Below are 20801 nucleotides of genomic sequence, written 5' to 3'. Positions count from 1 at the left end.
ATAAATACGAGGTTACGTATGATACAATATAACTGGATACACAGGCTATACATTACACCTCAAAAGTTAAATAAATGGGACCCAACAGTATCTGATAGATGTTTTCGATGTAAAAAAGAAATGGGAACGACAATTCATGCAATCTGGACATGTGAGAAAGTAGAAAAATTTTGGGAAGATCTAAATCAGATATTAAATAAAATAACAGAAAACAATATACCAAAGAATCCAGAGATCTTCCTCCTAAGTAACATAAAAAACAAAGAATTTGGAATTGATTTGGAGGATGCACAAAAAAGATTTGTTAAGATAGCTCTAGCCGTAGCAAAAAAATGTATTATGTCAACCTGGAAATTGGAAGATAATTTGAAAATACAACAATGGTATATAAAAATGAATAAATGTATTCCATTAGAAAAAATAACATATAGTTTAAGAAATAATATTGAAATATTCGAACAAATATGGGAGCCTTACATTAAATACAATAGCGAAAACCTACCGGGGACAATCATTACCTAAGTTAACGGAAGGAAAAGGAAATGAAAAGAATGGACTCAGTGGAATTTCTTGTTTATTTTTATTGAATGACAACATTGTCTGACTGGTTTAATGTATCCTAGATTTTATACCTTAAATGGACGGGAGGGGGGAGGTAGGGAGGGTGGGATGGGAGGAGTGGGGGGGGAAGAAAATGGCACTGTATATGTGTGAAAAGGAAAAAGTGTGTACCATGGTTAATGTGATTTATGGTGTGAAAAATAAAAAAATTAAAAATAAAAAAAAAGACTGGTGTGTTGGCTTTCATTAACCGTGGGATCAGTTCAAGAGCCACAGATGCTTAAGACTTTAGATCCCCACTTGGAACATTGTGTTCAGTTCTGGTCACCTCACTACAGGAATGATGTGAATGATATAGATAGGGTTCAGAGGAGATTTACAAGGATGCTGCCTAGATTGGAGTGCATGCCTTTGAAGATAGGTTGAGTAAACCTGGTCTTTTCTCCTTGATAGAGGAGTACAAGATGATGAGAGGCATTTATTGTGTGGATGACCAAAGATTTTTTTTTTTCCCCAGGCTGAAATGGCTAACATGAGAGGGGTGTAAGGCGCTTGGAAGTCAGTACATGGGGGTGAAAGAGGAAAGTTTTTCCACACAGAGATAAGTGGGTGCATGGAATGCACTGCTGGCATTGGTGATGGACATATTAGTTTGAATATTAGATAGGTACATGGAACTGAGAAAAATGAAGTTATGGAAATTCGAGACAGTTGTCTGAAAAGGTTATTACGTCAGCACAACACTATAGGCTAAAGGCCCTGAACTCTGCTATTGAATTGTATGTTCTAAATCTACTCCCCCAATTCTTGCCACTTTAGCCCCGTTCTGCTATGTTGCCCCATTCGAGCATCAGCTACCAATGAAAACAACTTCACGTTTCTTTTTCATATATTCCTTTCATAAGGTTAAACATTTCCATCAGATACCCCCCCTCATCCTTCTATTCTCCAATTAATATAGTCCAGAATGACCATCATATATGGCACCACATCCCTCCTCTTTACCATCGTGCGGAAGATAACCAAGCTTGAAAATACAAACCCCCAAATTCCAAGACAGTTTCTTTCTTGCTGTTATCGCACTTAAATGTAAATCTCCACAGATGCAGTGGCAACAAGCAACCACAGCTTAACACAGTTAATCTTATCACAAAGAAATTCATTTGTATACTGCATTTTATTTTACAATGTTAATTTTTAAACATAATTTCAAGCATTACATGCTTCTCTGAGGTGAAAAAAATAGTTCACACCTTTGTCAAGTGTTGACGAGCTTTCTTCAAAACTGCTCGTTTTGATAAATGAGGCATTCTGTATTTGCTAATGAATAAACTTTCAAAATTTCCTGTTCATCTCTTCTTTATTCCTCCTTATGTTTGCATTTTAAAAGTACTGCGCGAGAATCCTAAAAATCAGGACAGAACCAACCCCTGAGCATTCTGGATTTTCGGACTTCTAGTGCAATTGTATTTTTCCTTCTCCCCTGCATTTTCTCACACTATACTTGCACTTTTACTGAACTCAAGTCGAGTTAACTTGCTTGGATAGCAAACAAAAAGCTTTTCACTGTACCTTGGTACATATGCCAATATACAATTCATGAAAATGTATGGTCTTCACTTGAGCAAAATACCACCTAACATTCAGAATTCTTGTAGTTGAATAATCACTTTTGCAGCTGCTCCTTTTATGAGCTTATTTACTTTGTACCCTGTGCTTTTGTCATCAGGGCCTCTCCTTGTGCCCTCTCCCTGGCCTATCTGGAGAGTACTGCACTGCAAGGTGGGGAAGGGAGACCATGGAATTAGACAGACCTGTTTTGATCAAGTTCTCCGTGAAGAGTATCAAAAAGCCGGTTAAAACTTTAAAATTAAGAATTTTTCACTAAAAAATTGGCAAAACAACCAAGGCAGCCAAGAACAAAAAAAATGAAGGTTCTGCTAAACCAGAAACATAGAGCACAAGCCCATAAGGGAGTGGCGCAAGAGTGGCCCCTGAACCAGTGGACCTCAGCAGAGCTGGGGAGTCAGGACTAGAACTAAATATTAAAATGGAAAATATGAAAAATCAATTTGTTGGCATTGAAAATGTAATGAGAAACATGACTAAAAGGATGACTGAAATTAAAGAAATTGTTGAAGAGTTAATGGAAAGAATGACCCAAGCAGAAGCAGAATTGGTAAAAACACAAGATAAGCTCAAAAGCTGTGGAGAAAGATGTGAAGCGATGGGAGTTGAACAGACAAGGTCTGCTGGACAAGATCGACCACATGGAGAATTTTAGCAGACGAAATAATGTTCAAATTATCAGACTGAAAGAAGGAATCGAGGGGAGAAATCCGGTTAACTTCTTTGAAACGTGGATCCCACAAGTGCTGTGGAAAAAAAACGCTCACCGGACCCTTGGTCCAAAGAAAGCCGACGATCAACAACCACGACCTCGCCTGGTAAGACTTTTGAGTTACCAGGAACGGAAGACAATTCTGCAAGTAACATACTCTAAGCAAAACAATGGTCTGTTCGAGATTGACCATGAAAACGTGCTATTTTTCCAAGATTTTAGTCCTACTTTGATTCAGCAAAGGAAGGAGTTTGATGATGTAAAGACAACTACACTCCAAAACTTGAAATATTCGATGTGACTCTGAGAGTCGAAGAAGCAGGAGATAATCGATGATTTTTCAAGACTAAGAACGAAGTGGAAGACCTCTTGCGAGGCTTATGAAAAGGCTACGGTTGTCAAAAAGGAAAACTGTGAAGCATGTTTACAGTGGGACTAAGTAAAGGCTATTTTATTTAGAAAAACATCATATTTACTATTGAAAAGTAAATTTTGTTGAAATGTTCATATAGAGCTCAGAGAGAAAAGTTGGGAAAAGTAGTAGCGTGGTGGAAACTCCATTCTTGGGGGAGAATAGTGCCCAGAGGTGAATATATAAAAAATGGCACTAAAGGAAGGGGTGGTTCTTCCTCGAGAGAGACTCTGTGGGCTTTCAGGGTTTCCCGTTTACATCACCATCAGGGCAGGGACATTGTATGTGTTTTTTTAAAGGGGAAAGATCACTATTATTTAAATAATCCAGAAGGTTTTACTGTTAAACAATATTTGTTAAAAAAATCAATTTGGGTAGAACATTTAAATTTATTAGTCTTAATGTTAATGGGATAAAGAGAATGGTTAAAAGGAGGGAGTCTTAGCACAACTTTAAAAACTAAAGGCAGATATAGTCTTTCCACAAGAACCATCTTACCAAATTAGATCATGCTAAATTAAAAAGAAGATGGGTGGGACAAGTAATATAATCTTGATTTGGCTTAAAACAAGAGGAATAGCGATTCTAATTGATAAAAATACAACAATAATAAGAGAAGGAACACTTACTGACCAAGATGGAAGATTTGTCATGGCACATTGTAAAATTAATGCAGAATCATGGAAGTTTATGAACATCTCTGTACCAAATTATGATGATGAAGCCTTTAAGAAAGATAACTTTTTAAAAACAGCAGAGGAAAGACAAAATATACTGGTTGGAGGAGACATCAATTTTTCTCTAAATCCAATACTGGATAAATCTGCCAGAACAATGACAAGGGCAAAAGTGATACTATCATTTATGAAGGATTTAAATTTGACTAATATATGGAGGCACTTAACCCTGTACAAAGAGACTACTCATTCTACTCAAGTGTGCATGATTCACATTCAAAGATTGATTTATTTTTAATGTCTGCCCAGTTAAAAAGTAAAGTGGTAAAAACAGAATATTTGCCAAGACTTTTATCAGACTATTCACCATTCAACTATTGCAATAGTGGAAAAAGAAGAAAATGGATACAGATGGCATCTGAATGCCAGACTGTTGAAAAGGAAGGACTTTTGTGAGTTTATTAAGAGACAGCTAGAACTATTCTGTGAAACTAATCTTTCTTCTACTAATAATAGCTTTTTGCTATGAGATATGCTAAAAGTTTATCTCAGAGGACAAATCATTTCCTATACAAAAATCTTGAGATAATATGCTACAGAACTATAAGGTCAAGAGAAAGATATTACAAAATTGGAAAAATATCAGAGAACAGGGTCACAAGAAAAATATAGTCTGTTAGAGAATTTAAAAATTGAAATATTACACATTACAAATATCTAAGATAATGAGAGGGATAGAGTTGATGTGGAAAGGCATTCCCATTGAGAGTAAGAGAGATGGATACAAGAGGTCATGGGTTGAGAGTTGACGGGCAAAGGTTTAGGAGTAACATGAGGAGGAACTTCTTTACTCAGAGAGTGATTACTGTGTGGAATGGGCTTCTGGGAAAGGTGGTGGAGGCAGGGTCAATTATGTCATTTAAGAAAGAGTTGAACAAGTATATGGATGGGAGGGGATGGAGGGAAATGGGCAGAGGGATTAGAGGAGGGTACTTGGATCAGTGCAGACTAGAAGGGCAAAACTAGCCTGTTTCCTTGCTGTAATTGTTATATGATTAAAAATTGAAATTTTACACATTACAAACATATAGAATGGGAAAAAAATATTAAAAACCAAACAAAAATATTATGAATAAGGGGAACAGGCGCATAAAGTTTTATCTTGGCAGTTAAAGGTGGAGGAGTCATCTAGAATGATAAATGCAATAAAAAGACACCAATTTTATAACAGATAATCAAAAAGAAATAAATAATACTTTTAGACAATGCTGTATGAAACTATACAAATCAGAATTGTTAGGAGATGAAAATGAGATGAATTTTTAACAAATGTGGAACTTCCAAAATTAGATGAATTGATTTAAATGACTCTTTCACAAGAGAAGATATCAAGAAAGCCTTTGGTTCTTTACAAGCTAACAAATCTCCAGGGGAAAATGGGCTTCCTCCTGAGTTCCACAGACAATTTAAAGATGTGTTATACCTCTTATGATGGATGTGTTAGACCAGGCAGTGGAGACCCAGACCCTCCCAGAATCATTTTCAACTGCTATAATTTCAGTGCTACCGAAGAAAGGTAGAGATGCATTAAAAACCTCATCATACAGACCAATATCACTTCTGAATGCAGACTATAACATTCTAGCAAAGGCACGAGCCAACAGACTGGGTGAGTATTTACCAAAATTAATACATCCAGATCAGGAGGCATTTATTAAAGGAAGACAGTCTTCAAATAGTCTAGGTAGATTATTCAATATAATACATAGCAAAATCAAAGTTGAATCCAAGTCCAACTATCTCTCGATGCAGAAAAAGCAAATCAATCGAATAGAATAGTCTTACTTATTTAAAACAGGAAAAATTTGGTGTAGGCAGAAAATTTATAAACTAGATAAGAACTCTTTGTCATAAACCACAAGCCAAAATTATAACTAACAATCAGATGTCAGGGGTTTTTCCCTTGAGTAGATTGAATAGACATTGATAAGATTACAAACGACATTAGAAAAAACATGGAAGAGTATCAGGTCATAAAATAAATATGGACAAAAGTGAGATAATGCTATTGAAAATTTTTTTTATTATGAAAGATATCAGAAAGGTTTGAAATGGAAGATAGATGGAATCAAATATTTAGGAATAATGACAGATAGTAATTTGCAAAACTTGTACAAATTTAATTACACTCCTCTTAAATGAGAAAAATTTACAGAAATGAAAAGACCTGCCAATAACTCTAGTGGAGTGGTTCTCAACCTTTATCTTTCCACTCACACACCACTAAGTATTCCCTATGCCATAGGTGCTCTGTGATTAGTAAGGGATTGCTTAAGGTGGTATGTGAGTGGAAAGAAAATGTTTGAAAACCACTGTTTTTATCGTACCTAATTGACTTATTATATGCATGGTTTCATAACTCCAAAGGAATGGGCCAATGACAATTTTTCTCAAGCAAAATATTTCTATAACAATTGGGTTTTCAGCAATGATTCTCAATCTTCCCTTCCCACTCACATGCCACCTTAAGCAATCCTTTACTAAGTACAGAGGGATTATTTAAAGTGGCATGTGAGTGGAAAATAAAAGATTGAGTACCACTGCTCAAGTAGGAAGAGTAAATTGTATTAAAATGAAGGTGATGCCAAGATTACAGTATCTTTTTCAATTGTTGCCTATTGCACTACCTAAAAATTTCTTTAAATTATTGAATGATTACATAAGGCAATTCCTATGGAAAAAAAAAGTTCATTGGAAAAGCAAACATGGGATTATAAAATGGGAGGGCTTTGACTTCCAGACTTTAAGAAATATTATTTATCAGTACAAGCAAGATTTTTATCTTTTTTTTTGAGAAGACATTCCCCTTTCTTGGATATGAATGGAATTGAATTCATTAGAAGAAGAAACAGCAAAAGACTTTATTTATAAGTGGAATATCAAGACGGATAACCCTATATTAATACATATGATTAGAATGTGGAAAGAAATAAATGAGTGCATGGAAAAAAAAAGCAGGTATATCATTTTAATAACAGAATTATGTAAAAATGTATTGCTGCCTATGAATCTGGGTAACAAAATATTGAATTCATGGTGTGACATAGGAATAAGATATATTAATGATTGTTATATGGAGGGATCTCTCATGCATTTTGAACAATTAAGAAATAAATACGGAGTGCCTAATGGGAATTTCTTTTGATTTCCCTAGCTCAGATCGTTCCTAAGAGTAAGATGGAGGCAAAGTTAAGCCCCACTTGAAATTAGTGAAATGGAATAAATGATTTGGCTGGGGAATATACCTAAATTTATAACTAAGATGTACTATGTTCTCCAGAATGAAAGTGCAAAAATAAGTTTACAAAGATCAAGAGAAAGATGGGAGTCAAGTCCAGGTGTTGCAATAATGGAAAAATGTTGGTCTGATTGGTGTTTGGACATCATGGCATCAATTATAAATGCGAGATACAGATTATTACAATACTATTTCCAACACCAATTATATCTCACACCATAGAAGTTGCATAAATCAAAATCTGAAATATTAGAAATGTGTTTCAGGTATGGGACAGAAATAGGAATGTTTTTACATGCTACATGGTCACATGTGAAGTTAAGTCCTTTTTGGCAGAATATTATTTAAATATTAACAGAGGTGGCCTTCACTGGTGACCCAGAGCTTTATATTTTGGCCAATTTTATTGAAAGAAGTAATTAACTAAACTTCAAATTTCATTTGTTAAAATAGCCTTAGCAGTGGCTAAGGAATGTATTGCAACTGTTTGGTTATCCGACTCCCCTCTGCATATAGCACGATGGACTGCTGAGATGAATAGCTGTTTACCTATGGAAAAAAATACATACAACCTAAAGAATATGACATCTTTATTAAGATATAGCAGCCATATTTTGATCATATAGGGGCCCAATTGTAATCATAAAAACAATAAAAAGGATATTAATAAATGCTGCTATAGTATAAATCCAAATGACTTCCCCATATAGAATTTTTGATGATCAACATAAATGTGAGCCCTGGTGGTATGTGATTTATATTGTGAAAGGGAAGGGGAGGGAAGGGGTTGTTTCGGTTTTTTTTAAAGTATAATATAGAGGAAAGTTTTTCTATGTACACATTTATGAAAAAAAAAACAAAAATAAAATATTTAAACAAAGTATTGCATTGCAAGAAATGCTACACTAGCACCCATACCTCCTCCCTCACCATCATTCGGGGCCCAAACACTCCTTCCAAGTTAATCTGTTGGGGTCAATGTCTGTATCCAGTGCTCCCGATATGGCCTCCTCTCCATCAGGAAGACCAAACATAGTCTGGGAGACTTTTGTTGAGCATCTACATTCTGTCTGCTGCAACAGCTTCGAACTTACAGTGGGCAACCATTTCAATTCCAGACACCTATACCACACCGACATGTCTGTCCATGGCCATGGGTACTGCAATACCAAATCCATGTGCAAATTGGAGGAACAATATCATGCATTCTATCTTGGCCCTTTTCAACCAGACAACATTAACATTTCTGTTATCCATTCCCCCAAGTTTCTCTTTTCTCTATCCCTCTATCTCATTTCCTTCAGCGCTGCATCCCAGTCTCTTCCTTCTCCCATCAGAGAGCTACCCTCACCCCTCTTTCCCCCATCATTTTCTTCATTTTTTCTCTTCTACCCTCCCACCTATATCCACCAATGATCTCTTTCTTATCTATTAGCCTGTGCTCCTCCCCCACCTTTTTTTAGTCAGGTACTTGCATATTTTTGATGAGACCAGACGAAGTACCCAGGCCCGAAACGTTGGTTATCCTTTACTTCATATGGATGCTGCATGACCTGCTGTTTCTCCAGAAAATGCAGTCTTTCTTGTTTAACTCAAGTACTTTTTAAAAAATATATAAAGGCAAGTAAATAAGTAGGTTTCATACCTGTTACGTCAGTTTCACTTGATCCATAATCTTAGCAATTAACAAAAATATTTGCTGCAAGGTGGATAAGGTGCAATGATTTTGCATAACTTGTATTTGTCATGAAGTCATTGACACCAAAGGCATGTTTCATCAATGAACTTTAGTGGAGAGAACAAATATGATAGATTATTGTGGATAAAAGATGGGAAATGGGAGTAAATTTGACCGTAGTCCCATTGAGCATGAACAAGCAAGAAGGGTTGAATGACTTCTCTGTTCACTTTTGTGAGTTGTGTAAATCCAAAGAGGGTTTTCAGTGAAGCACACTTTCCATTTTAGATTTCAGATTTATTGTCAGAGTACATTCATGATATCACATACAATCCTGAGATTCTTTTTTCCTGCAGGGGAGACAGAATTACTACTTATTGCCAAGTGCACAAAAAAAATACACATCTAACACCTGTAAATAAATTTAAAAACTGCAAACCAACAACGAAAGTAAACAAACTGACTGTGCAATACAGAGAAAATTTTTAAAAATCAATAAAGTACAAAAGAGGAGTTCTCAAATGAGTCCCTGATTAAGTTTGTTATTGAAGAGTCATATGATGGAGAGGTTGCAGCTATTCTTGAACCTGGTGGTGCCACTCCTGTGACACCTATACCCCCTTCCTGATGCCAGTAGTGAGAATAGAGCACACACTTTGCTTTTCAAATATTTTACTCATTATATGCAACATATATGTACCAACCATATTGTGCAAACTCAACTGAATTCTGAACTTCATCGAGTTTCTCAAACTGAAAATTTTATACTGTAGTTTGAGACAAATTAAACAAAGGGTTAATTCTATCTTTTATTCAGAAAAGATCTCTGGTTTTCCTTATTTCACAGAATTTCTTTAGTGTTGCAATATTTTTTCATCATCCTCAAAGTGGGACAATGTCCTGAGGTGCTTCACAAGAGTATCTGCAAATAAAATTTGACAAACTGCCACCCAGAATGACATTAGGATAGAGCTAAAACAGGCAAGTATTATAGAACTATTTCAAGTCAGCAAGAGGGAGGGAATTCCATATCTTTGGTCCTTGAAGCTAAAACCGCATTCAAAAATGCTGGAAGAATTAAGATTGTTGAAGCTCAAATTTCAACAGTTTCAGAAATTCCAATTAAGTCAACGGGAGGGGGGGGATGGGAAGGAAGAGGGAGACTCCAGTGGTCCTCTCTGATGCTCTTATGGTCCTGTGGATTGATCGATCCAATCCTCTGTGTTAACCGTACCACAATGTGATGCAGCCGACCAGGGTGCTCTCGATAGATCTCCTGCAGAAGGTTGACAAAATGGTGGCTGGTACCCTTGCCACTTCAGTCTTTTCAGGAAGTGTAGTCATTGTTGCGCTTTCCTGGCAATTGAGGAGATGTTGTGTGCCCAATGTCTCACAGTGAAGTGCTGGCCTGACTACCAGCTAGCTGCAAGCATCCATATCCATTACACCAAATGCAGTCCACATACCACCTCAGGTAAACATGAAGCAAGTCCAAGATGAACAATTCACCTCCAGGCACAACCTTGAAATGGAAGTATCCTAAAGCCATATTAATTGCCAGAAATTTCAACCAACCATCCTCAAGATTAAACATATCTTGCCCCACCAAAAATTCCACAACTTTGGATGACTGGTACACATTTCTGAATGCCAACCATTCCATCCTTCAACAACACTTCAGACCATTCAGCTGTGTTGATGCGACCTGCATACAAGCAGAAGCTGAGGAGGGAGGGAACAGTGGTGAGATGTCATTCAACAATTGTCTGAGGATATGGATGGCATCCTATGCAACTGCTTCATGTTGGTCCATCTGTTCGTATTCAAGGATTCAGCCAATGACCTTACATCACCAAGTGCATGGAAGGCTGCATAATCAAAAAGTCAATAAAACTATTTCCCAATCAGAAACTATGAATGAACCAGGAAGTCAACTCGCTGCTAAAGGCCAGGTTCATCCAAGTAGGTCTCCACAAGTCTGTTGGAGAAACCAAGAAATGGTACCACAACAAGCTCAAATCACAAGAGACCATCAAAGGCACACAGCAGTCATGGCAGAGATCCATGCTCTCACTGAATACAGAGTAGAGCAACAAAGTATCTTTCTTTTAAAATTATCTTTATTGAGTTTTATCAGAAAAACTAACCAAAAAAAAGCAGTAAATCAATTGCAATGAAACCTTTGCAGGTTTACAATTAATAACATATGGTACAGTAGCAATACTACTTAATTTTAAATCCAATATATGGTAATGCATACAATATTATGAGATAAGTAAGAAAAAAAGAAAAAAAATTCAAACCCAATTTTATTCTACCAATAAAATTCATATTGTATGTCATGTTAAATCTGAACAAGCAGCCTCAGGGGATCCAAACAAGCACGCCAAATGAGCTATAAATGGGCCCCAAATCTTATTTTAAAAAATCTTGATATTTGTGACATTATGCTTAATTTTCTCCAGATTTTAAAAGGACATAATATCTAATAGCCATTGATTATGTGTAGGTAGGAAGTCATCTTTACATCTTAATACATCTTCTTGGCTAATAGAGTGGAGAATGCTACAACCTGTCTTTGATTAGAAGATAAAATAATTTTAATATCTTTAGAAAAACCAAATAGTGCAATGACCAGGCATGGATCTAAAATGATCCTAAATATGACTGAAAAAGTTCTAAAAATGTCAGTCCAATATTTTTGCAAATTAGGGCAAGTCCAAAACATATGTAACAAAGAGGCATCGAATATTTTACATTTGTCACAAAGTGAACTAATACAAGAATAAATTTGAGCAAGTTTGACTGAGGAGAAATGTACACAATGTAGCACTTTGAATTGAATAAGATTATGCCGAGTGCACAATGCTGAATCATAAATCAGGCCCAAATTGAAATCCATTCTTCCTCTGAGAAAGAGATATTCAGATCATTCTCCCATTCAGTTTTAATTCCACTTAAAGAAATTGCTTTAATACTCAATAGTTTATAATATAAAGCAGATATCATACCTTTATGAGTAAATTGTAACTGGAATAGCTCAGCGATAAAATTTGGGTCAGAAAGAGTAGGAAAATGTTAAAAGCTTCGAACAATCAAAATGTCAAATTTGATAGTATCTGAAATAATGCCTATTTGATAGATTAAATATCGTCCCCAGTTGTTGTATAAAAAAGATCTTTAAAACTATTAATACCTAAAAAATTCCATTCTTGAAAACAGACATCTAAAATAGCTGGTTGAAATAAATAATTAGATATTACAGGAATTGTAACTATAAATCCCATAAGTCTGAATTTTTTTCTGAATTTATTCCAGATCTCCAATCTGTGTATTATTAAGCTTTTTGTCAATTTTTGAATAGAGGTAAGTAAAGGTGACCCCAATCTCGCCCATAGGGAGATATTTCTGAGGGACTTCAACTCCATCTCAATCCAATTAGGATATTCATCTGTCTTTTCACAATGCAACAAAAGTAACATTTCTTATGTTTATAGCCCAGTAGTAAAAGCGGAAAATTAGGTTGGGCTAATCCCCCATTATTTCTAGTATTCTAAAGATACCTTTTATTCAATCAATTAGTACCAATTCCCAGCAATCCAAACTTTTTAAACTACATTGAGGCACAAGACAAGGCTGTCCTCTGAGTCCATCATTTTTTGACTTAGTACTGGAACCCTTTGCTATTGCTCTGCAGGCAAATCCTGATTTTACTGGTTTGGTTTGGGGAATTACTCTTTATGCAGATGGCCTGTTTATGCTCATTTCCATCCCAGAGTTATCCATATCGAATATACTATCATTACTTCCTCATTTCAGCACATTTGCTGGTTAAAAGATCAATCTTCATAAGAGAATTACTGCCATTGAAGGGTGCACCGGAACTTTATTCTAAATATCCATTCAAAATAGTGAATGAACAATTTAAATACTTAGGCATTATTATAACTAATAATTTTTTTTTTTAATTTTAAGAAAACTTTGCACTTTTAGTCAACCAAACCAAATCAATTCTTACAGGATGGTCACCACTCTCATTGACAATGATTGGTCATATTAATTCAGTTAAAATGAATATTCTACCAAAATGTTTATACCTTTTTCAATCACAATGATATTTATTTCTGTCTTTTTTTGACAATTTCATATCAATTATTATGTCATAAATATGGCAAAACAAGAAACCCTAGATTAAATAAGAGCAACAACAGTGAAATCCATAAGGAGTTAAATAAGTTCTATACTCACTCGAATAAGTAGCCAGCAGGGAAGTGACATCTACCTCATCTTCTACAACCTCTTCTATTGCTCCCATAGTCAATGATGCTGAAATCAGAGCCCTCTTCCAGTAGGTGAACTCATGGAAAACAACTGGCCCAGATGGAGGGCCTGAGAGCTTGTGCAGATCAACTGGAGGATGTATTATTCAGATATCTTTAATCTCTCCCTACACTGTTCCCACTTGGTTCAAAAAGGCCACCATCATATCAGTACCAAAGCACAACAATGGATCAACATGACTTCCAGTTAGCAACTTTGATGTCCAACATCATGGCATGTTTCAAAAGATGGCCATGGCTCACATTAATTCTAGCCTCCCAACCAGCCATGACTCCCTTCAATTTTCCAACTGGAAAAAAAGATCCACAGCAGTTGCCATCTCCCTGGCTCTCTTAGAACATCTGGATACCTAAAGCACCCATGTTAGCCCACTGTTCAAAGTCTATAACTCCACCTTCAATGCAAACTTACTCAAATATCTGTTCTCGGCCTCAGCGCCCCCTCTGCAATTGGATCCCTAAATTTCTCTGTAACATGTTACAATAACAATGGGTAACAACATCTCTTCCATGGTCATACTCAACACCAGTCCTCCATATATGTGTACCAGTCCCCTACTATACTACCTCTTCTCCCACAACTATGCAGTTAAATACTGTTCCAACTCCATTTTCAAATTTGCCAATGACTCCACAGTGGGTATCAAGACAATGATGAAACAGAATACAAGGAGATTGAAAGTCTATTGGCATGGTGTGAAGATAATAACCCTCCTCTCTCTCAATGTTTATGAGACAAACGAGAGTTTAAGGGGGGGGTCATTAATGCCCACATTAATGGTGGGGGACATTAATACACACATTACTGGAGCTGAAGTTGAAAAATAACATCGCTTCATTCTTAAAAGAAATAAATATCTCAATGACCTGACCCTGGACAAACACATTGCTGTGACAGTCAAGAGAGTGTACCAATCCTTCTACTTTGAGAAAACTAAGTAAGTTTGGTATGTCAATCACTTCTACAGGTGCACCATCAACAGCATATTTGCTGGATGCATCAGAACATAGTGCAATAACTCTTCTTCTCAAGATAGGGAGAAACTACAGAAGGTAGTGAATGCTGTGCAAAAGCATAATGCAACCTTTCGGACATTTCATGGACATCATCAACATCTTCTACTGCCAAGGAAAGGCAGCCAATATTTTAAAGACTCATAAAACCCAGGACACACTCAGTTCTCCTCCTCCGATCATAGAGAAAAGTTTTAGAGTGTGAAAGCACACTACAACAAGCTTAAAGATGGGTTTCCTTGCAGCCATCAGGTTCCCGAATGAACCTCATAACAGGACTATCATGCTACTTAGTTTGGTTTGCAATGGAGAGAAAGATCAATTATCACCAAGCAATCAGTCTGCTAACAGAAAAATCTTTCTCGCTGTACTCAGTATCCTGTGACAAATAAACGTACTTAGTTTAGAAAGCTCTGTGGCTGTAGGACTCAGAAATAAGAAGGGCTTAGAACATGAGAGGTGTTTTTAAAAAAAATCATGCTTAACTAGCTGCCAAGGTTTATCAGTGAGCACAGGGGTGTTGTTTGATGCAAGTTCAGGAAAGGACACTAAATTTGAGATGTCAATAAATTTATGAGGAATGTATGTATGATGACATTCAGAACATTATAATTGTCAAGTGTGGAGATAGCAAAGGTAGGACAATGGGTTCAGAAGTAGGTGAAGCAAGACCAAGTCAAAAGTCATCACATGGCTATGTAAAAGAAATGGACAACAGAAATTGTATATAAATGCAAAAAAAATCAACAAAAATGAGAAATAAATAAAATTTGTTAAACATCAGGATATTAGTGCCACTGATTTAAATATTTCAAATAGATTAAAGCATGCAAATGAAGTTTAATATCAATCGAATATTCAGTGTTCCAAATTATGAAATACAGTGGAATCCCCATTATCCAAGACTGAAAGAGATCACGGATAGTGGATATGCAAAATTTTCCAGTGACTGAGACTCACTCTTCCAAAGCCTAACTAATACACCTATACACCTATATAAAGAACACACCATTTAAAAGATAAAAGACAGTCCAAAATATGAAAAAAATCAGTATCGAAGCCTTTAATTATGTAAAGTTTACTTTGATCAGGTAACTCCTGTAACTTATAAAATTTAAATTTGAACCCCATGAAATGCCAGTAAATGAAGAATCCGAAGGCTGTGTAGTTAACCAGAAATCATGGCTTTCATTAGTAGAAACTTAGCAATACAATAATGAATGATAATGGGCGTGTACACAGTTATACCCAAGGGGAGTGTCTTTCATGATAGAGATAATACATGTCCAATGTCAGGAGGGCAGACTAAGCACAGCGAAAGACTGACATCATGACACAGATTCATCACACCCCAGTCACTGGCATGGTAACAGTGTTGAGCTAACTGCAATGCTAACCATCCCACCATCATAATTAACCCAACTCCTCCAAATTTACAGATAAAGTCTAACTAACATACCTAATACAGGCAGTCCCTGGGTTACGAACAACTTGTACTTACGATCAGGCTATTCCCCAATTTGAATATAATTGTGTTCCAATCTGCGTGTGCGCATAAATGCGCATTGTGCCTCCAACTGATTCATGCACATAATTTTATGAAGCTAAATAAGAACCCTAAGTACCTGTTCCACCTTACTTACAAATTCGACTTATGGACAACCCAAGACACGAAACTCATTCACAACCTGGGGACTGCCTGTACTAATAAAGATAAAGACTGTACTAGGCAGGGATAGGGTAATACTTTGGGAAAGTTGCCACAGCGATCAACAGCATCAGCTGGCTCTTCATCCTGGGCAACATTTTATTCAAACAACTTTATTGAAACTTTACCATCTACCTCGCTCTGACCGCCCGACTCACCTCCACACAAAGTGGTGACAGCAGTAAGAATGTCCGCGCATTGAAGTTCAGTGATGCAAATCTGCACATGCCCAACAAAGTCTCAGAGCTCCCCCGCGGGGTCAATCTGCCCAGTCTCATTCCTTCAGACTTGTTATTTATTTATTTCCTCTGAGTTTTTTTTCTGCTGGTTCTTTAAGTTTCTGCTTGATTGAATTCCAGATAAGAGGGATTCTCCTGAAGTTTATTTTCACTGGTCATGTTTATTTAATTCCAACACCACAAAATGTGACTAATTTTCTGCTCTTGTTTATTACTTTCTGTTCCATCTAAATTAGTGTTAAACAATCACATTCAAAAATGTTATATAGCTTCATAGTCATATTTTTGGAAAAAAACAAAGAAACCAAGTTACTGCATTGAGGATTCTCACAGAAACAGATTTTGCAATTGAAATGATGCTGTGCAGAACGAATGTAAATGTGATCGATCACCTGTGTGAATGTTGAAAAAGTTGACATTCCAGACCTGAGAGAAAAGACTTTCAAGATAACATTATTTTAAGTGGGTAAACTGGACATCAAACTAACCAAATATTCCATGACAGATGAAGCATAAATCACACAAATCAGTTCTGAATAGATTTGTCATACCTTCTATTATCTGAATTGCTCTTTATCTGAATATATACTGGAAAGCATCTACTCCTGGAACAGTAGCAGTAATCAACAATATTTGCTATTTCAAGCTGGATATTACAAGCATTGCTTCTAGCATGCAGTTAATATCAGAGCTAAGTGAATCAGCCAGCAGGAGACACATCTAAAATTATTCATTTGTCTGTCTGTGGGCAAACGCCAAGTATATTATGAGATCACATGAGAATTGAAACAAACTTAACATGCAATTTTTGGTTTTTTTGGATCTCAGCTTCCATAAACATCCAGAAAGGAAAATAATTTTCAGATATTTTCTTGAAAATTGTTATAACAGGCCAATATAATAAAGACAAATTGCATTGTACTTGAACATCAATATTTCTCCACAGATTTAATTCTCAGAAAATTTTTCCAGATATCAGTTAAAAAAAAATGATGGCTTTCAGCAAAGGGTAAATGGCGTAAAGTAACAAATCATCCCGACCCCCAGGAAAAAGAATCTCTGTTGTATGTATGATCATTGTAAACACAAAAATGAAAAATTCTTGTGAGGAATTTGGCTACAAAGCTATCTTCATATGAAAGGAAAATTAAGTGCAAAATAAATGCCTTTCGATTTCTTTTCAAGAATCAATCCCACAACTTGCTCTTTTAAGTTCAAAAAGACACAGGGAATTTTTTTTTCCCCACAGAAAGCAAATCATCCAGTAAGGAAGGACATACTTTCCATACAGCATTCTATAACACAACAATTTGTAAATTACTACACCAGTACACCTTGAGTGGTGTAAATGGAATATTGTTTGCACAACCCTGGCTCCATAGAGTAGTTTTGTTACTGAGTGCTAATGCAAAAAAAAACAATCTTCTCAGCATGCAAGACAAAACAGAGATTTACTGAAATACACTTACAAGCCCTGTTTAGTACATTTTCCTTCCACTTAAAATGATTAAAGAGTTTAGTCTGCCATTGCACAATGAAAATTGAGGCTCTAGCTGCTTTTGTTATCACCCTCCTTCCTGTATTTTGTAATCATGCCCCATTTTCAATGGACTAGAATCCTATCCACAACAAGAGTGCTTGACACCCACAGTACAGAAAGAAAACCCTACATTGAAAATTCTAAATTTTTCACTACGTTATAATTACAGGGTGAATGCTACAAGCTGTTTTGGCAATTAGGTTGAAGGAATGAGGTAGAATTATCCAAATCTGTTTGAAATCAGTATAGAGTGACATAATTAATATATATGCCCCAAGATTACACTGCAGAAAATGAACCAATTATTCTCTCATACATACTCATCCAGCAAATCCCAAGCCTGAGAAAAGAATGAATAAGAGCCAAGTTTACACATGTGCAGAGGACAAAAAAATTAGGTAATTTTTTAAAAAGACTAAAGACACTTACACCTCCAGTGATCAAGAAGAGGACCTGGAAAAGCAAAAGAAAGATCAAGAACAACCTTCAATCAAGAAAAAAAGCAGAAAAAGGTGCAGAGACTTCTTTATCTTCTGGAGAAATGAAGCAATTTTTAGACTTTTTCGACAATCTATGGAAGTATTAACTGATGAAGTAAAGAAGAATGGTGATAAGATGGAAAGATAAATGCAACAAGGTTATACTAGATTTGAAATAGCGGATGGTAAAATGAAAGAGAATGAATCCAAGATTCAAAATCTCAAAGACCAAATTAAGAAAGTACAAACAGAGGCTGCTGCAAAGCACGATCAGTTAATGCAAAAGATAGAAGTTTTGGAAAACTTTAGCAGAAGGAATATATTAAGATTGTTGGACTTAAAGAAGGGGATAAAGGTCAAGAAATGAAAACATTTTTTGCAACGGTGAATACCAGAATCTTTGAGTCAGACTAAATTTCAAGGAGATTTGGAGATTGAACGAGCCCACAGGGCATTGAAAACTAAACCTAAGCCTGACCAAAGGTCCCATCCAATACTTCTCAGATTCCTTCAATATTAAGTAAGAGAGAAGATATTGGAGCTGGCAGCAAAGGAAGCTAAAGAAAGACAATCACCTATGATTTATAATGGAAATAAGATTTTCTTTTATCCAGACATAAGTTTTGAATTGTTGAAGAAGAGAAAAGAGTTTAATCCAGTTCAAGATGTGTTACGGAAAAAAGGCTATGCCTTTGTTTTGAGATATTCAGCTGTATTGAAAGTATTTGTCCTGGGAGGGAGGAATAGATTTTTTACTGAGCCTAATGAAGCAAAAGTAGATGCTGATTCATTGCCTGCTGAAGACCATGGCTGTTGATACCTGAATTAATTGCACAATTGAAAGATTTCTGCTGTAACTGAAAGTATATTGTGTTTCGAGAGAGATTAAACAGGAGGAAGGTTTAACCTATAATGTGCGTGATCTATTATATTTGATAAAATTAATGAATTCTAAGTTCTATTGAAAAGATCATTGTAAGGGATAGTATGGTATTTCGAGCAAGTTAGTGGGGAGTATGATGCTGACCACTGCGGAGTCATGGGCACTAATGTGATACTTCTTGCATCCCACATAGATCGGGGAGTAGAGACACTAACATCACACGCCTCTGGGGTTTTTCCTTACTTATTGCTTCTCTTTTCCTTTCTCTATCTTTTCTTTTTTATTTTAAGCCTATATAGGATATTATATAGGGAGGGGGAAGGACACTGGATGGACATATGCTTTAATATTAATGTTATATTAACGGAATTCAGAATCCAATGAAGAGAAAAAGATTATTAAGCTAAATGAAAAAAACTAAAGTAGATGTTTTTTTCCCCCACAAGAAACTCATTTAACGAAAATAGAACATGTAAAATTAGAGAGAATGGGTAGGAACACTATTGTTTTCTTCATTTAATTCTAAAGTTAGGGGAGTGGTGATATGAATAAATTAAAATGTAACAATTAAAACATTGGATGTAATTATTGATGAAGTGGGGAGATAGGTCATGGTAAATTGTAAAATTTATAATGAATACTGGACTTTGAATACATATGCACCAAATATAAATGATGGAAAATTTATACAGGATGTTTTTATGCAATTAGCTAATGTAAAGGGGAAAATAATTATGGGAGGAGATTTTAATTTTACTTTTGATTCAAAACTGGATAGATCAGGTGGAATTTTGGTTTTAAAAAACAAGATAGATAAAGTTGTAAAGGATTTTATGAATGAAATGAAACTTGTTGACAGTTGGAGGAGAATGTATCCTGATATTAGAGACTATTCATTTTATTCCTTCAAATACAAGACATATTCACGTATCGATTGGTTTATAACCTTCTCTCAACTGCAAGCTAGAGTTCAAAATATTGAATATCAAGCAAGGATATTGTCTGATCATTCGCCTTTGTTTATATCAATTTTATTGGAGGAAGAGCAAAATATAAGTTATAGATGGAGGTTTAATACTGCATTGTTAAAAAGGCAAGATTCTTGTGAATTTATAATAAATATTTTTAGACATTAACGAACATTCTGTAACCAATAAGTTTGTGGTTTGGGATTCCATGAAGTCTTATTTAAGAGGATTTATTTAAGTTATAAGGCTAAGGTTAAAAAAGAATATTTGTCAGAAGTTAACCATTTGGAAAATAAAACAATAAAGATAGAAGAAGAATTGAAAAATCATGTAAATGATGAGAAATGAAGAATATTGGATTTTTAAAAATTGAAATTTAATACAAACCTATAGAGTGGAGAGAGATACAAAGCAAACCCGATAAAAATATTATGAGTTGGGAGATGGAGTGCATGAAGTTTTACCATGACAATTGAAGACTGAACAATTATTGAGAACAATTACTGCTATAAAAGAAGATTCAGGTCATCTTATAAAACACAGGGTATTTATGATGTTTTTATGAAATTTTATAAGAAATTATACCAGTTGGAATCTTTGAAGGATGGAGATAAAATAGATGAATATTTGTCACAAATTATTTTTCCACAATTAAATATAGAA

At 35.5% G+C, this 20801-nt stretch overlaps 1 protein-coding gene across 14 annotated transcripts in view; it reads right to left on the bottom strand.

Annotated features, from left to right (window-relative positions):
• LOC138761675 (double-stranded RNA-specific editase 1-like) overlaps window positions 1–20801 on the bottom strand; it is a 400374-nt gene that overhangs the window by 285606 nt on the left and 93967 nt on the right. The window contains exons 2-3 of one of the 14 annotated variants that reach the window (XM_069934232.1): window positions 18238–18261; window positions 18129–18148 (exon numbers count right to left, since the gene is read on the bottom strand). The exons of 12 other annotated variants lie outside the window; for them this stretch is intronic. In XM_069934232.1, coding sequence (XP_069790333.1) covers window positions 18129–18132 — 4 coding nt within the window. In that variant the 5' untranslated portion in view covers window positions 18133–18148; window positions 18238–18261. Of the gene's footprint in view, window positions 1–18128; window positions 18149–18237; window positions 18262–20801 lie in introns of those variants that run through there. One more of the 14 variants, XM_069934226.1, reaches the window with a different exon arrangement.

Source organism: Narcine bancroftii, chromosome 4 (genome assembly GCF_036971445.1).
Source record: "Narcine bancroftii isolate sNarBan1 chromosome 4, sNarBan1.hap1, whole genome shotgun sequence".
NCBI classification, from domain to species: domain Eukaryota; kingdom Metazoa; phylum Chordata; class Chondrichthyes; order Torpediniformes; family Narcinidae; genus Narcine; species Narcine bancroftii.
The sequence above is the reverse complement of the archived record's forward strand: the minus strand, read 5'-3'. Positions and strand labels throughout refer to the sequence as shown.